The following is an 11975-nucleotide window of genomic DNA, read 5'->3' as shown; positions in this document are numbered from 1 at the left end:
TCGTACGCCGTGACGATGGGCAGGGACTGAGAAGCGGCGCCATGGGACATGCAAGCCAGTGGGCGCTCGTCGCAGCGAAGAGGTGGACGCGGTCGCCCTTGACGAGACCGAGCTTGCGCAGACCAGAGCCGACCTGGAGGGTGAGGGCCTCGTACTCGGTGTACGATATGTAGGTGTAAGGGCTGAGCTCGAAGTAGGTCCACTTCTTCTCAACCTCGCGCTCCTCGCCGTCGACAATCTTCTTGACCATCTTGGTATCGATGTGCGTGTCGACGAGCTTGCGAGACCCGATACACCGGGCATTGCCGAACTTGGCGGCGCTCTGCTTGACAAGCTCGTAGATGGTGTCGACGGTGCCGCCGGGCTTGGTGAGAAGCTCAGGCACGGCCTTGGGGTGTCGGCGGGGGGTCGTCTCGCCGTCCACCTTCTCAGCGCCAGGGCTCGGCACTGAGAAGGGGCCCTTGGCCTGCATCCTCGCAACGATGTGCGACTTGGACTTGGAGCTGGAGCCAGTCATGATGGCGGATGTAGCTGGAGGTGTCTGGAACACTTGCGCGTCGCAGGGGTATCAAAAAAAGAAAGAGAAGAGAATGAGAGAGCCAGCAGGGCCAGAGTGGAGGTCAAAAGGTCCTGAGATAGTCGACAGGAGGGCGTGTGCAAAACGCGTGAACAGGAGTTTGCGCCGGTCGAGGGCGAAGGTGGTGGGGAGCAAGAGGGAAGGAGGAGGGACAATGGGTTCAAGGCGGCGGGATAGGGCAAAGAGGTTTATTTGAGGAGAGCAAGGGACTGTGATCTTGGGCGTCCTCTTGGCTTTCCGGTGGAGCTGGGGTTGGGGCGCACGGAAGAGGGCGGCAGAAGAAGCTGGAGGCGGGAGGCAGAGACAATGCCAGGCCAGACCTCAAGTGACGCTGACCAGGAGAGCTCGAGCAGGCGCGTGGTCTGAGCTTGCAGGTTGTAGGTTAGCGTCGCGCTTTTTAGGGGGGCTTGGAGGGGGCCTGGGGGGGGCTTGGTTTGGGGGGGCTGCACCAGGGCTCTAGACAGTGGACAGGGGGGGTAAGAAGTAGGAGGGGGGTAGCCGTGCCCCACCTGAGGTGAGCCAACGGCTTATGGTCGCCTAGGTTTCAGTGGATGCACTGCTGGGCTTCGGCGTACGTGTTGCCTCTTGACGGGGTGCTTACTTGCTGAATGGCTTTCCAGCACATCCGACGAAAGCCATTAGCTTCGTCATCGGCAGCTCTCACACGTGATACTAAATTCTGATATCTGCCTGGTGCCGATGCCGAAGGCAAAGCATCCTCGAAATCCGTCTTTTTGCCCACGAGGTCGATCATCTTGCCATCACGGAGGCAATTCATCGTTTACCCCCCCCCCCCCCCCCCCTTCCACAGACCCCAGGCATCTGATGCTGCTGTACAGCCCGCCTGGTCTCGCCTCCCCCCCTCCTCCTGTTACTACTGCTGCGACTGCTCCCTTACCGTTGGATGGCTTGGCTGGTCGCATTTCATCCAGTCTCTTGGCACTGTAACTCTATTGGTTTTGGCGTCCTGGGCATGAAGGCGCCAATCCGGGGGGGCGCGCGACATGCAAGTATCGGTGTCATTGTTTGATGTGAGCGCCATGCCTATCGTTCCCAACAGCGTCTGGCCAGCGCATCCCCCTCCTTGAGGCATGGCGCAGTTGAGTTGAGTTGAGCTGGCGCTCCATGTCTGTTGGGACGACTAATTCAAACAACGTGTGTAACCGTCGAGGCTATCTCGGCCGCTCGATGAGGGTCAACGTCTCAATACAACACTTCACATGGGAAAAGTGCTCATCGAGAACATGAATCCTGGAATGTAATTACATGCATCCTTAGTCCTTCTTAGAACGACATGGCCTAGGCTCATCTCGGATGCGTCCTGTCGGCCAACTCCCCCTTCCATCCCTGTACGTTCCCATATTCCATGCCCATGTGAAGATTGGGGGAGCGGGTCAACAAGGGGTCAAGGGGCTGCCCGTCACTGCACATCGCAAAAAAGTCGTCCCCTCCTCCCCCTAGAGGAACAAATACAGGTCATCTCATAGGCCCGTCAGTACCAAGACTTCTCCGACCGCGCCTCACGGAGCGCACTTACTCTAATCGTGCCTCGATCCGAACACGTAAAAGCTGGGGGAATAGCTAGCTGTTTTGTCTCCGTGCCCTACCCGACTCTGTCATAATCACATGAGCGCACCTCTCCAGGAAACCCGAACGCCCCTTTCGACATCCCCTAACCCGATCCAGGCCGCGGTAATGTCACGATGTCAGCCTCGAGTGGGATGCCATGGCCTTGGCAAATTGTCCGCATGCGCCTTCATTCGTCCAGTGGTTGATGCGGGCTGAGAATACACGAACCAACAATCTCGTCATGCGCTTCGCTGTATTGGTTGCCCTGCATGTCTACTAATCGTAGGCCGCTCACACGCATGAGAGTTCCCTGTGCACCGGCGGAGGGTTCGTCTCGTCGTCTTCTCTTGCATTGCCCCCGCCAAAGGATCTTGAACTTGATGGATGTGACTGAAGTCCATCATAACTGTGTGAGGATGCGTGTCACAATGTATGTCTGCCAATGTTTCGTTCGGCCCTGCGCGAAGAATCACCGTGATGTGGCATTGCTATTGACGCTGCTGATCCGTCTTTGTGGCCCCTCTACCTATCTACTTCCTCCTTGACCGAGGTGAGGGTGAACAGGTGGGGCCTTTATTGGGCCTTTCCAGTAGAGATCTGCATCGAGGACTCACCACTTCAAGTGCCACCAAAATCGAGCAACTCTTACGACAGACATCGCGATTTGGAAGAACGTCTCCAGCACAACGGGTGTGTATTCTGGACCTGGCTCGGATACTTCCCGAGTCACCGTTAGTCTGGTATCTCCTTGGCTGCGTCACCGCGTGCTCGAGCCGGCGCAATGAGCTCTTCTTTGTCTGTTGCAAAGAAGCAACTTCGAACTCTGATGAAATCGAAGCTTGCAGACATTACACAAGAATCCGTTTCCATACAAAGTCTGCGCCTACCCTGCATGAATTGACAGACAAGCGGTTTTCTGACTGTATCAGGTCGCAGTGTTTTCGAATCTCTCAAGACATTCAGCCCTTATCTCAATGCTGAACGCGTCAGCATTTTCCTGTCTATGCCCTCTGGCGAGGTACAGACTGATGCCATCGTGCGCCATGCTCTCTCGTCCGGGAAACAAGTATTCATACCATATCTTCACAAATCACCGCTTGGCGAAAATGGTGCTCCGTCGAGGGTTATGGATATGGTGCGACTTCGTGATCTCCAAGACTACGAATCGATGCAGCCTGACAAATGGGGCATTCCCAGCATCGACCCAACCACTATCAAAGACAGACAAAGGATTATAGGAGGACCAGATGCACACCATTCGGAGTCAACTACATTGGACATGATTCTGATGCCTGGTGTGGCCTTTGACCTTGACCCCGGGACTAGTCAGATAAGAAGACTAGGTCATGGACGTGGCTTCTATGACTTCTTCTTACAGCGTTACTGGGCCAAAACGGCACTTCTCAGCAGCGGGCAGCCTCATGCTGTTCAGCTCTACGGCCTGGCCCTCTCTGAGCAGTTTGTCTCTCCTGAGTCCGGCGGCCCGGTCCCTGTTGGGCAGTACGACAAGAATCTCCATGGACTGGTTCTCGGCAATGGCGAGATCAAGACCTCATCTGACAGCCCAGACACATCAACACTCCACCGACGATGATGAATCTTAAACATGGTATCATTTTTTCCCCTAAAGCGCCGCCGTTGGCATCCCGTAATCTGGTCGTTTCGCGTGGTAACCGCCAATAGCTCAATCTTCAGGTTGGGTGTGCCGCTACAAGCTTTGGATCAACGACACATTGTCGCCCTTCAGGAGAATTTGTCCTACAGGCTATTAGTCCTATACCTAGCACGATGAGCCTCCAAGCTTACCCAGTGAGCGCCTAGTCTCCTCCTTGTTTGTCTTCGTAATCTGCTTGACCTCGACAGCGTTATCGATGACGAGATTCATGAACTCGTCAAAGCCCTGTGCGGCGCGTCAGCCTCTGCTCCGCTCCCGAAGATATCGTATCCGTGTTTACCCTAATCTTGCCCTCAATCCGGATTGAAAGCTGCTCATACAGCCAGACCTGCACCGTGGCTTGCTGCTGCAGGAGCTTGAAGATGAAGTTGATGGGGGGTAGGAGCACCCTACGACCACCACCGCCTCCGCGACCGGTCATCTTGGTATGCTGAAGTCTGACGGGAAGAAACTGTTCGCTGCGACCCAAAGTGCAATCGCGACTCGATCGGGTGAAACTTCGCCGGAGAACGTGGGGGGGGGCGGTATTCGTCTTAGGCTTCGTGGGTCGCGTTATCGTCGGATACAACCAGCTGCCAGTTTGGAGCTGGAAAACGTTTGAAATCCCCCCCATGCGCCCAGTTCAGGTTCACCGAGGTGAGCGGGTTTCGGCTGGACTATCTTCCCTGCTACCCCGCGCTAGAGATGTGGCGGCCTCCCCCTCCAGCCACATGCACACACACCTACAGGCACCCGTTGACCTGGCTTTTGGCCGGCTGCCCCGCCAGCAACCAGCCTAACATCCAGTTTTATTTTCCTCCACTGGGGGTGACATTGACCCGTGCGACCTCCCCACCAACAACAGCCTTTTAAGCTCAAGTATCGTGTCTAGTCCGACGGCCGTGTTTGCCTACCCAACCAAGACACCTCAGAAGCACACTCCTCTTTCGATACCCTTTTTCTTTGTGCCGCTCGACCTGGTTTCTGAGCTTTGACGCTGCTCAGCAGACAACCCTGGACCGGACCGTCACGTAACATATACCCCTCGACGTCATCCCCCTGCTGCTTGCAAATAGCTCGTGGTTCATCCGACATATATCTACCTCTACTGCGTCAAGATCAAATTCGAACTCCTCCTTGAACGATCCTCCATCATGGCTGCCAACGGTGCGCAGGGATCGTACACTCCCGAGAATGTGCTTGCGGCGGTAGTCACCATGCGCGGTGGGGAGCGAGAGGCCAAGAAGCAGGCACACGAATACCTGGAGCGCTTTCAGAAATCGGTTGGTAGTCACCAGGATGCGAAAGTTTGAGAGGAAAGCGCTGACTTGGACTACAGAAAGATGCTTGGCCGCTCGTCATTGGCATCCTGCAGTCTGATGCCGATGCTGAGGCGAAGCTGTTCGCAGCTACAACGATGCGCGGAAAGGTTGGTTTGATCGCAACTTGCGTCAAATAGGAAAGCTTCCTGGGGCCGTGTGTGCTAACAAAGATGGTAGCTCACATATGACCTTTCCACTGATATTTCGGATTCGGAGCTTCCTGCGCTTAGGGAGCAGATCCTCCTACTCCTGAAGCACTATGCATCCGGTCTTAGGCCGATCAGAGTCCAGCTCTGCGTTTGCTTGGCAGTCCTAGCTATACATATGAAAGACTGGAAGGATGTCCTCCCCGTCGTCGTGTCGGCACTGGAAGGACCCCAGAGTCACACCGCCGTTCTCGACTTCCTTCGCGTGCTTCCCGAAGAAGTCACCGAGGGCCGCAAGATCACCCTATCAGTACGTGGACCGCGCAACTGTCGGCTTTCCTGTGGTGCTCCTCGAACGCCCTTGCTTGGGCCGACGCTTTCGGCGATATAATTCTAATCGACATGGCAGGAAGAAGAGTTGTCTGAGAGGACGAAAGAGCTACTGGGCGACAATGCGGAACGAGTGGTCCACCTACTTGTCAACTATGCACAAGCATCAGGTACGTCCGGGTAGGGCTTCTGTCATGAGGCGAGACTGATCGCGATTATAGCCAAACCAGCCGACGACCCTCTGCTGATGGAGTGCATCACGTCGTGGCTGCGCGAGGTGCCCGTGAATACCATCGTGCGCTCGCCGCTTTGCGACGTTATTTTCAATGGTATTTCTGGCGACTCACCCAGGGAGGCTGCGGAGACCATTTGCACGATCCTTCGAGAGACAAGAGATGTCGACGATAACCAAGACACCATCCAGCTCCTACTTTCCCGGATCCTTCAATTGCAACCTAGGATTGAGAAGGCTGTAGCCGAGGAGGAGACAGAGACATACGAAGCCTTGACGAAGATCCTCGCGACTGCTGCCGAATCATGGGTTGTGGCCATTGTGCGCGAGCCAGGCCACTTCAGGCCTATCGTCGACGCTGTTCTCGAATGTGCTGCCCGCGACAGAGACCGTGAGGTCATCGAGCATACATTCGACTTCTGGTATGAGCTCAAGCAGTACCTTGTTTTGGATATCTACATTGAGGCGAGGCTTCAGCTCGTGGATGTCTACGGCAAGCTTGTGGATGTCCTCTTCAATCACCTCCGCTACCCAGAAGGGAACGAAAACGACCTGTTCGAGGGTGATCGTGAGGCCGAGGAAAGATTCCGCGAATTCAGGCACCGCATGGGTGATACGCTTAAGGATGCCTGCGCCGTCATGGGAGTGACGGACTGTCTGACCAAGGTCCTGAATGGCATTAAGACGTGGTCAGCGGAGAGAAGCACCACCACCTCGGCCCCTGGTGTAGTACCGCACTGGCAGGAGCTCGAGGCCCCCTTATTCGCCATGCGTGCCATGGGTCAAATGGTTCCAAAGGACGAGAATATTGTCCTGCCTCAACTGATGCCCCTCCTGGTGGAGGTGCCCAACCACGAAAAGCTCCGGTTCGCGACCATCATGATCCTCGGCCGCTATACCGAATGGACAGCCGAGCACCGCGAATACCTTGAGCCGCAATTCACCTATATTGTCTCGTCCTTCCACACTGATTCTAAGGAGGTTGTCAGGGCGGCGGCCATGGCGATCAAGTATTTCTGCACTGACTGCAGAGAACTTCTCAGCGACCAAGTCCTCCAACTCCAGACTTTTTACGATCAGATTCTCGACAAGCTTCCCGACATGAGCCAGGAAGAGATCACAGAGGGTGTTGCGAGCGTGGTCGCCGTCCAGCCTGAGGCTGAGATGTACAAGCTTCTCAAGCTGTACTGTGATCCGCTCGTCGCCAGACTGATGAACAAGGCCAACAATGCCACTACCGAGGAAGGCAAGGTGGCTTTGGCAGGTAAGCAGAAGCGTCCAATGAGGTCGGAACTCGTACACTAACCACGTCACAGACCACGTGCAGCTGATCACCATCTTCGTTCAAATCGTCAAGCCGTACTCTGCTCCTGGAGCCGAGAACCAGGCAGTCAAATACTGGCAAGAGGTCTTCCCTGTGCTCGCAAAGATTGTCGAGAACTTCCTCGACTTTGTGCCCATTTGTGAGCGGATCTGCCGGTGCTGGCGCAACATGATCATCTCGTACAGGACGGCCATGACACCACTGCTGCCGGAGCTGGCAAACAAGCTGGCCAGCGGATTCGCCGCCTCCAGGCAAGGCGCATTCCTTTGGGTTACCGCGGCCATCATGCGCGAGTTCTCCGAGGAGCGCGAACACGTCGACCAGGCCATCACTCAGAGCATTTACTCCTTCTTCGAGGCCCAAGCCACGACTTTCTTGCGCGTGCTCAACGAGTTGCGGCCTAGTGAGCTCCCCGACGTCATTGAGGACTTCTTCCGTCTCCTCATTGATGCACTGCTCTACTTCCCCCACAGACTCATCCCTTCGGAGCTGCTGCTTCCAATTTACGAGGCCGCCATCTATGCCCTTACGCTCGAGCAACGCGACCCGTTGTCGGCTACTCTCCACTTCCTGCGGGATCTTTTGACATACGGTGGTGACAACCCGGCCACCTCGGACAAGCTGCCAGCGGACGTTGCAGCGAAGATCCAGGAAATCGTGAAGAGCCTGCTCGGCAGCCACGGCGAAAAGCTCGTCAAGCAGGTGCTGGCTGGCATGATGATCACGTTCCCCCGCGACTGTTTCGCCGACGGTAGCGGTGTGTTGCTCTCCATGTTCGAGCTCCTCCCCGCAGAGACGACTGTCTGGGTCGAGCGAACGCTGCAACTGTTGCCACAGGGCACCGTGACGCCTGCCGAAGCGAACAAGCTTATGATCAAGATCAAGGAGCGCATCGGCGGTGACCAGAACAACATGCGCCAGGTCAGAGCCCTTCTGCAAGACTTCACCAACACATACCGCCGACGATATGTCGCACCTCGCGACGGGCTCGGTCAACTTGAGGCAGATCGTTTCCGCTTCAACCGCTAGAGTCAGCCGGAAGTGGTCTTTGGTCTTTATATGCATTCAGTGGGAGAGGATACCAAGGAGATGATTTATGGCGGGGGCGTCGAAGCTTGCCCGAGCACGCCTGAAAGGAAGACGTACCCTGTGCGTCTGGCTCATCTCATGGTAGATGGTGACTGTGACACGAGACTGAGCACTTCGCGAGAATCAACACCAGACGAAGCCACGAGGCAGGGGAAGCTCGACCCTTCGTGGGTCTAACGCGACGAGCTGTGGGCCGGATTGGTGGGGCGTTTGGAGCCATAGCGATGGCTGGGTTGGAGGTTCGCGGTTCGCTGGGCTAGATGATGGGGGTTTAGGAGGGGGGGATGTGGGGGAGATGATCGCAGAGACATGGTGCATCGATGACATGAGAGGATGATGCCAAGCCTGGGGTCCTGGAGCAAATATAGACATGCAGCATAACGGAGCGCAAACCCCAAATATCAACAGTTTCAAGTTTATGAAGTGACACAGCAGCCGGAGATGTTGCATCATGGGACAGAAGCTGAGGCCACGGTCGTGTGTTGTGCAACACTCCCAGTGTGTGAGGTTGGGGTCGGGTATGCTAGCCTCAGATCTGGTGCTTGTGTGGCGGCCAAACCCGACATTCGGGTGGTTTCCCACAAAATTCTTCGGACAGATCATAGCAAGAGACGCACAACGAATCCTGATGACACTGTGTCGTTCTCGGGCTTGCCAATCAAACCTAGCCTGCGCCGCTGACACGGGCGCGCCCTTCGGAAGTTCCTCTGCCCTATGATGACTGTTCACGAGGAGACGCGCTTGGCGCTTAGTCCGGCCGTCAGCTTATGAGTCTGACGGGAAACATACATAAAGACAGCATTTCGTCCATTCAGAGTAGTGACGGCATGCTGTGCGACGATAAGAAACGTGCAACGGTACACAGCAGGAACCCTCCAACACGCCGAGATGAGCTCCGATGCCATGAACTTGTATGCGAACAGCAAAGTCAGCCTCGTCCCCTGGGACGCTCGCTCCGACGAACACACGACCCGCATGTTTCAGCAGCGTGTCGCCTGCGGCTGGCGGTCAGATGAGGTAGTCGAATGGCGCGAGAAGCAGCTGGAGGGCGGCAAATTCCTCTACTGGGTGGTATGTCTTGCTACACCATGATAGCCCACGCTATGAGTTGCTGCTGCTGCTGACATTGGTCGGTCAGGTCCTCGCCGATGCCATCCCTGGGCGGGAGAAGCTCTTGTCAGAGCATCTGACGACGTATCCCGAGGAAACGACGCCGCTGCGGGACACGGCGGCCGACGTCTGGTTGACACCGCGGGCGCCGAGCGGCGAGGCCTTTTGGCCGATCGGGCACCTGGCGCTGGAGAAGCAGGCGGAGGACGACGCAGACATGGGCCTCGCGAAGGAGGGGTCCGTGTGGATCAAGCACCTGTACATCTCGTGGGCCATCCAGGCGGGCGGCATCGGCAAGGCGTCGATGCAGGCGGTTGAGGCGCTGGCCAAGCTGGAGCCCTTGTTTGGGACGACCATTGTGTTGGACACGGCACAGAAGGAGACGCAGTCTTCTGATGAGTGGAAGAAGTTCTTCTTCACGGACATGGGGAGGCCGATTCCCGAGGTGAGTTTTCTTTCTTCGAATACGAGCACATTATCATGAGATTATTGTGCGAGGACAAGACTGATGGAACTGTCACAGCCGTTTAAGACGAATGAGGAGTGGTATGAGCGGATGGGTTATGAGGTGTTCTATATCGATCCGGTGGGTTTCCCGTGGCGGAACCCTGATGGCGTACACAGCTACATTCCCCGGGTGATGATGAAGAAAACGCTTGTATAAAGGGGCCTGTTCATGTTGTCGTGAGGGGACGGGCGGGAGAAGAGGTGCATTCGTAGAGGGATCTAAATTAGAAAGACTAGGTACATAGGTATGGTATAGGGATGGCACAGCCTGATAGAAAGACAGAGGGTGTTCACTATAGAAGGGAAGATGCTCGGCCCCACAAAGGCGCACCCCCCACGAAGCCCCTCCCCCCCCCTGTGTACCGTAGGCGCCTGCCCCCCGATCTGAAGAACGTCCCACTATAACACCTGACTTCGCGGCAAGACGTGGCAGAGCGCGCCCCCTGTCGACTGATGGGCAGCCAAATCAACCTGTCAACGCGCCTGGCAACTTCCTCCAACAGTTGCTTCCACGACCAGCGTGATGCTGTCCCTGCTTCCAACCACAGCACACCACCTTCCTCGCACTCACGCAGGACAATCTTCTCCACATCTACTCGCCGGTCTCTTTCTGGGACACTGAATCATCAGCTCAACATTGCCTTGCGCCTGCAACACCTTGGAGCCGCGCTGTCTCGCTCCTTTATTGGCGACATCCTAGGCTGTCCACCAGATCCGACTTCGCCGAGGAGATTCGAGTGCCGCAATCCAGTGCAGCAACTGACCGCAGTGCAGCATTCAATATCTACCTCGAACAGATCGACCTTCGTGGCGACGACGCATAGGCAATATGCCGCCCAGCAACAGCATCAGTAGAATGGCGCAGTATGCCCGTGGCTTGCCTGACCCAAACGCCAACCAAACACATAAAGGTGCCAGCACATACTTTCCGCCCGTGTCCAATCCGCGGGACGCCATGGCGGACTCGATCAAAATGCCTCTGCCTAGAGCGTCGGCACCTTTGCGCGCTTCTGCCCCGCCTCGTGAAGTCGGCGCTCCCACCGTTGAGCCTCCATCTTCTCCTGGAGTCGGAGCACTCCCCAACCCGCCTCGCGGCCTCCTCGCCCGACGACGAACAAACTCAGCCGACCACCCTGATCGGCTCTGGGCGCCCTCGTTGCCATCCGCCATCGCCACACCAGCAGGCTCGCCCACGTCTACCTCGGCCGAAACACAGTACAATGATCGTGACCGAGACTATGACTTGGGGATCACACGACGAGCAGCCTCGACCGTGGCTGTACCGAGGAGCCCTCCGCGCTACATAGAACCCATTCGGCCCCTGCACGCGAACGGACTGGGAAGCCACAACGGAATGCGAGATGGACTGCAAGGCAACAACCCTCGACCTCGGTGGATGGGCGACCCGAGCATGGGGTTCCTTCCGTCCCCAACAAAACGCCAGACCGAGCTTCCAATTCATAACGTGAATCCTTTGAAGCCGTTTCCCGAGGTTTCCAATCTTGTCAAAGAAGAGTACATCAAGCAGGAACACCGAAAGTCGCCAAATCGTGACAGGCCCTTGCCCCACCAGTCGAAGGGACACAGAGACCAAGCCAGAGTCCAACCGCGTTCGGCGTTTTTCGACCATGATGCCGACTCTGATGTGAGGAGCCTTCGGTCTGACATGCCTCTCAGTGACGAGGAGCCCGGCACCCCTCGGCCTCTGCAGAGAGAGGGCCGCAGGGCCGATGTCTTCTCGGACGACCCTCCACCGCCCTGGCCCGCCAACAGAGTCATCACCGTCAGCGGCAGGAGTAAGAAGCGCGACCGCAACAACGTCGATTACGATGACAAGACTCTTATGCGCATGAGCTACTCGGACCTGCAGAATCAGCCCTTTGATGCGGACCCCGCCCAAGCCGCAAGCGGGGCTGACAAGTCCGTTGTCGGCGAGACGTTGCCCGAGAAGCTGGAGCATTACCGGAGCAAGAGCACCACGGAGCAGAAGCAGTTCTTCGCCGAGCTGGACCTGGGCGATTGGGAGCGATCGGGCGACTGGTTTCTGGAGCAGTTTGCCGTGTGGCGCAGAAGCTAAAGGAGACCCGACAGATAACGAGCACTGTGGAGACATTT

The 11975-nt window shown here is 56.6% G+C and overlaps 6 protein-coding genes across 6 annotated transcripts in view; 4 read left to right on the top strand and 2 right to left on the bottom strand.

Annotated features, from left to right (window-relative positions):
- The window catches only part of VDBG_00792 (long-chain-fatty-acid-CoA ligase), a gene marked incomplete at both ends in the record, with an annotated part of 2497 nt that extends 1980 nt beyond the window's left edge, over positions 1-517 (bottom strand). The window contains one exon of the mRNA XM_003009064.1: positions 89-517. Within this exon, the coding sequence (XP_003009110.1) occupies positions 89-517 (429 nt within the window). The remainder of the gene's footprint in view (positions 1-88) is intronic.
- Positions 518-2758: 2241 nt separating this feature from the next.
- On the top strand, positions 2759-3771 carry VDBG_00791 (5-formyltetrahydrofolate cyclo-ligase; the record flags this gene model as incomplete). Its single annotated transcript, XM_003009063.1, has 2 exons — positions 2759-3021; positions 3076-3771. The coding sequence occupies 2 exons, from the start codon at positions 2928-2930 to the stop codon at positions 3738-3740; spliced, it is 759 nt and encodes a 252-aa protein (XP_003009109.1).
- On the bottom strand, positions 3076-4378 carry VDBG_00790 (small nuclear ribonucleoprotein E; the record flags this gene model as incomplete). The annotated part of the gene is made up of 3 exons (XM_003009062.1): positions 3076-3904; positions 3953-4046; positions 4102-4378. 3 exons carry the CDS (start codon positions 4240-4242, stop codon positions 3855-3857), a joined length of 285 nt encoding a protein of 94 aa, XP_003009108.1.
- Positions 4379-4686: 308 nt separating this feature from the next.
- On the top strand, positions 4687-8183 carry VDBG_00789 (karyopherin; the record flags this gene model as incomplete). Its single annotated transcript, XM_003009061.1, has 6 exons — positions 4687-5083; positions 5140-5229; positions 5300-5479; positions 5678-5768; positions 5820-7094; positions 7147-8183. The coding sequence occupies 6 exons, from the start codon at positions 4955-4957 to the stop codon at positions 8181-8183; spliced, it is 2802 nt and encodes a 933-aa protein (XP_003009107.1).
- Positions 8184-9146: 963 nt separating this feature from the next.
- VDBG_00788 (conserved hypothetical protein) lies at positions 9147-10017 on the top strand (the record flags this gene model as incomplete). Its single annotated transcript, XM_003009060.1, has 3 exons — positions 9147-9314; positions 9382-9798; positions 9877-10017. 3 exons carry the CDS (start codon positions 9147-9149, stop codon positions 10015-10017), a joined length of 726 nt encoding a protein of 241 aa, XP_003009106.1.
- Positions 10018-10833: 816 nt separating this feature from the next.
- VDBG_00787 (predicted protein) lies at positions 10834-11937 on the top strand (the record flags this gene model as incomplete). Its single annotated transcript, XM_003009059.1, has 1 exon — positions 10834-11937. The coding sequence occupies one exon, from the start codon at positions 10834-10836 to the stop codon at positions 11935-11937; it is 1104 nt and encodes a 367-aa protein (XP_003009105.1).
- Positions 11938-11975: the final 38 nt, after the last annotated feature.

This window comes from Verticillium alfalfae, genomic scaffold, assembly GCF_000150825.1.
Source record: "Verticillium alfalfae VaMs.102 supercont1.1 genomic scaffold, whole genome shotgun sequence".
Classification (NCBI taxonomy): domain Eukaryota; kingdom Fungi; phylum Ascomycota; class Sordariomycetes; order Glomerellales; family Plectosphaerellaceae; genus Verticillium; species Verticillium alfalfae.
The sequence above is the reverse complement of the archived record's forward strand: the minus strand, read 5'-3'. Positions and strand labels throughout refer to the sequence as shown.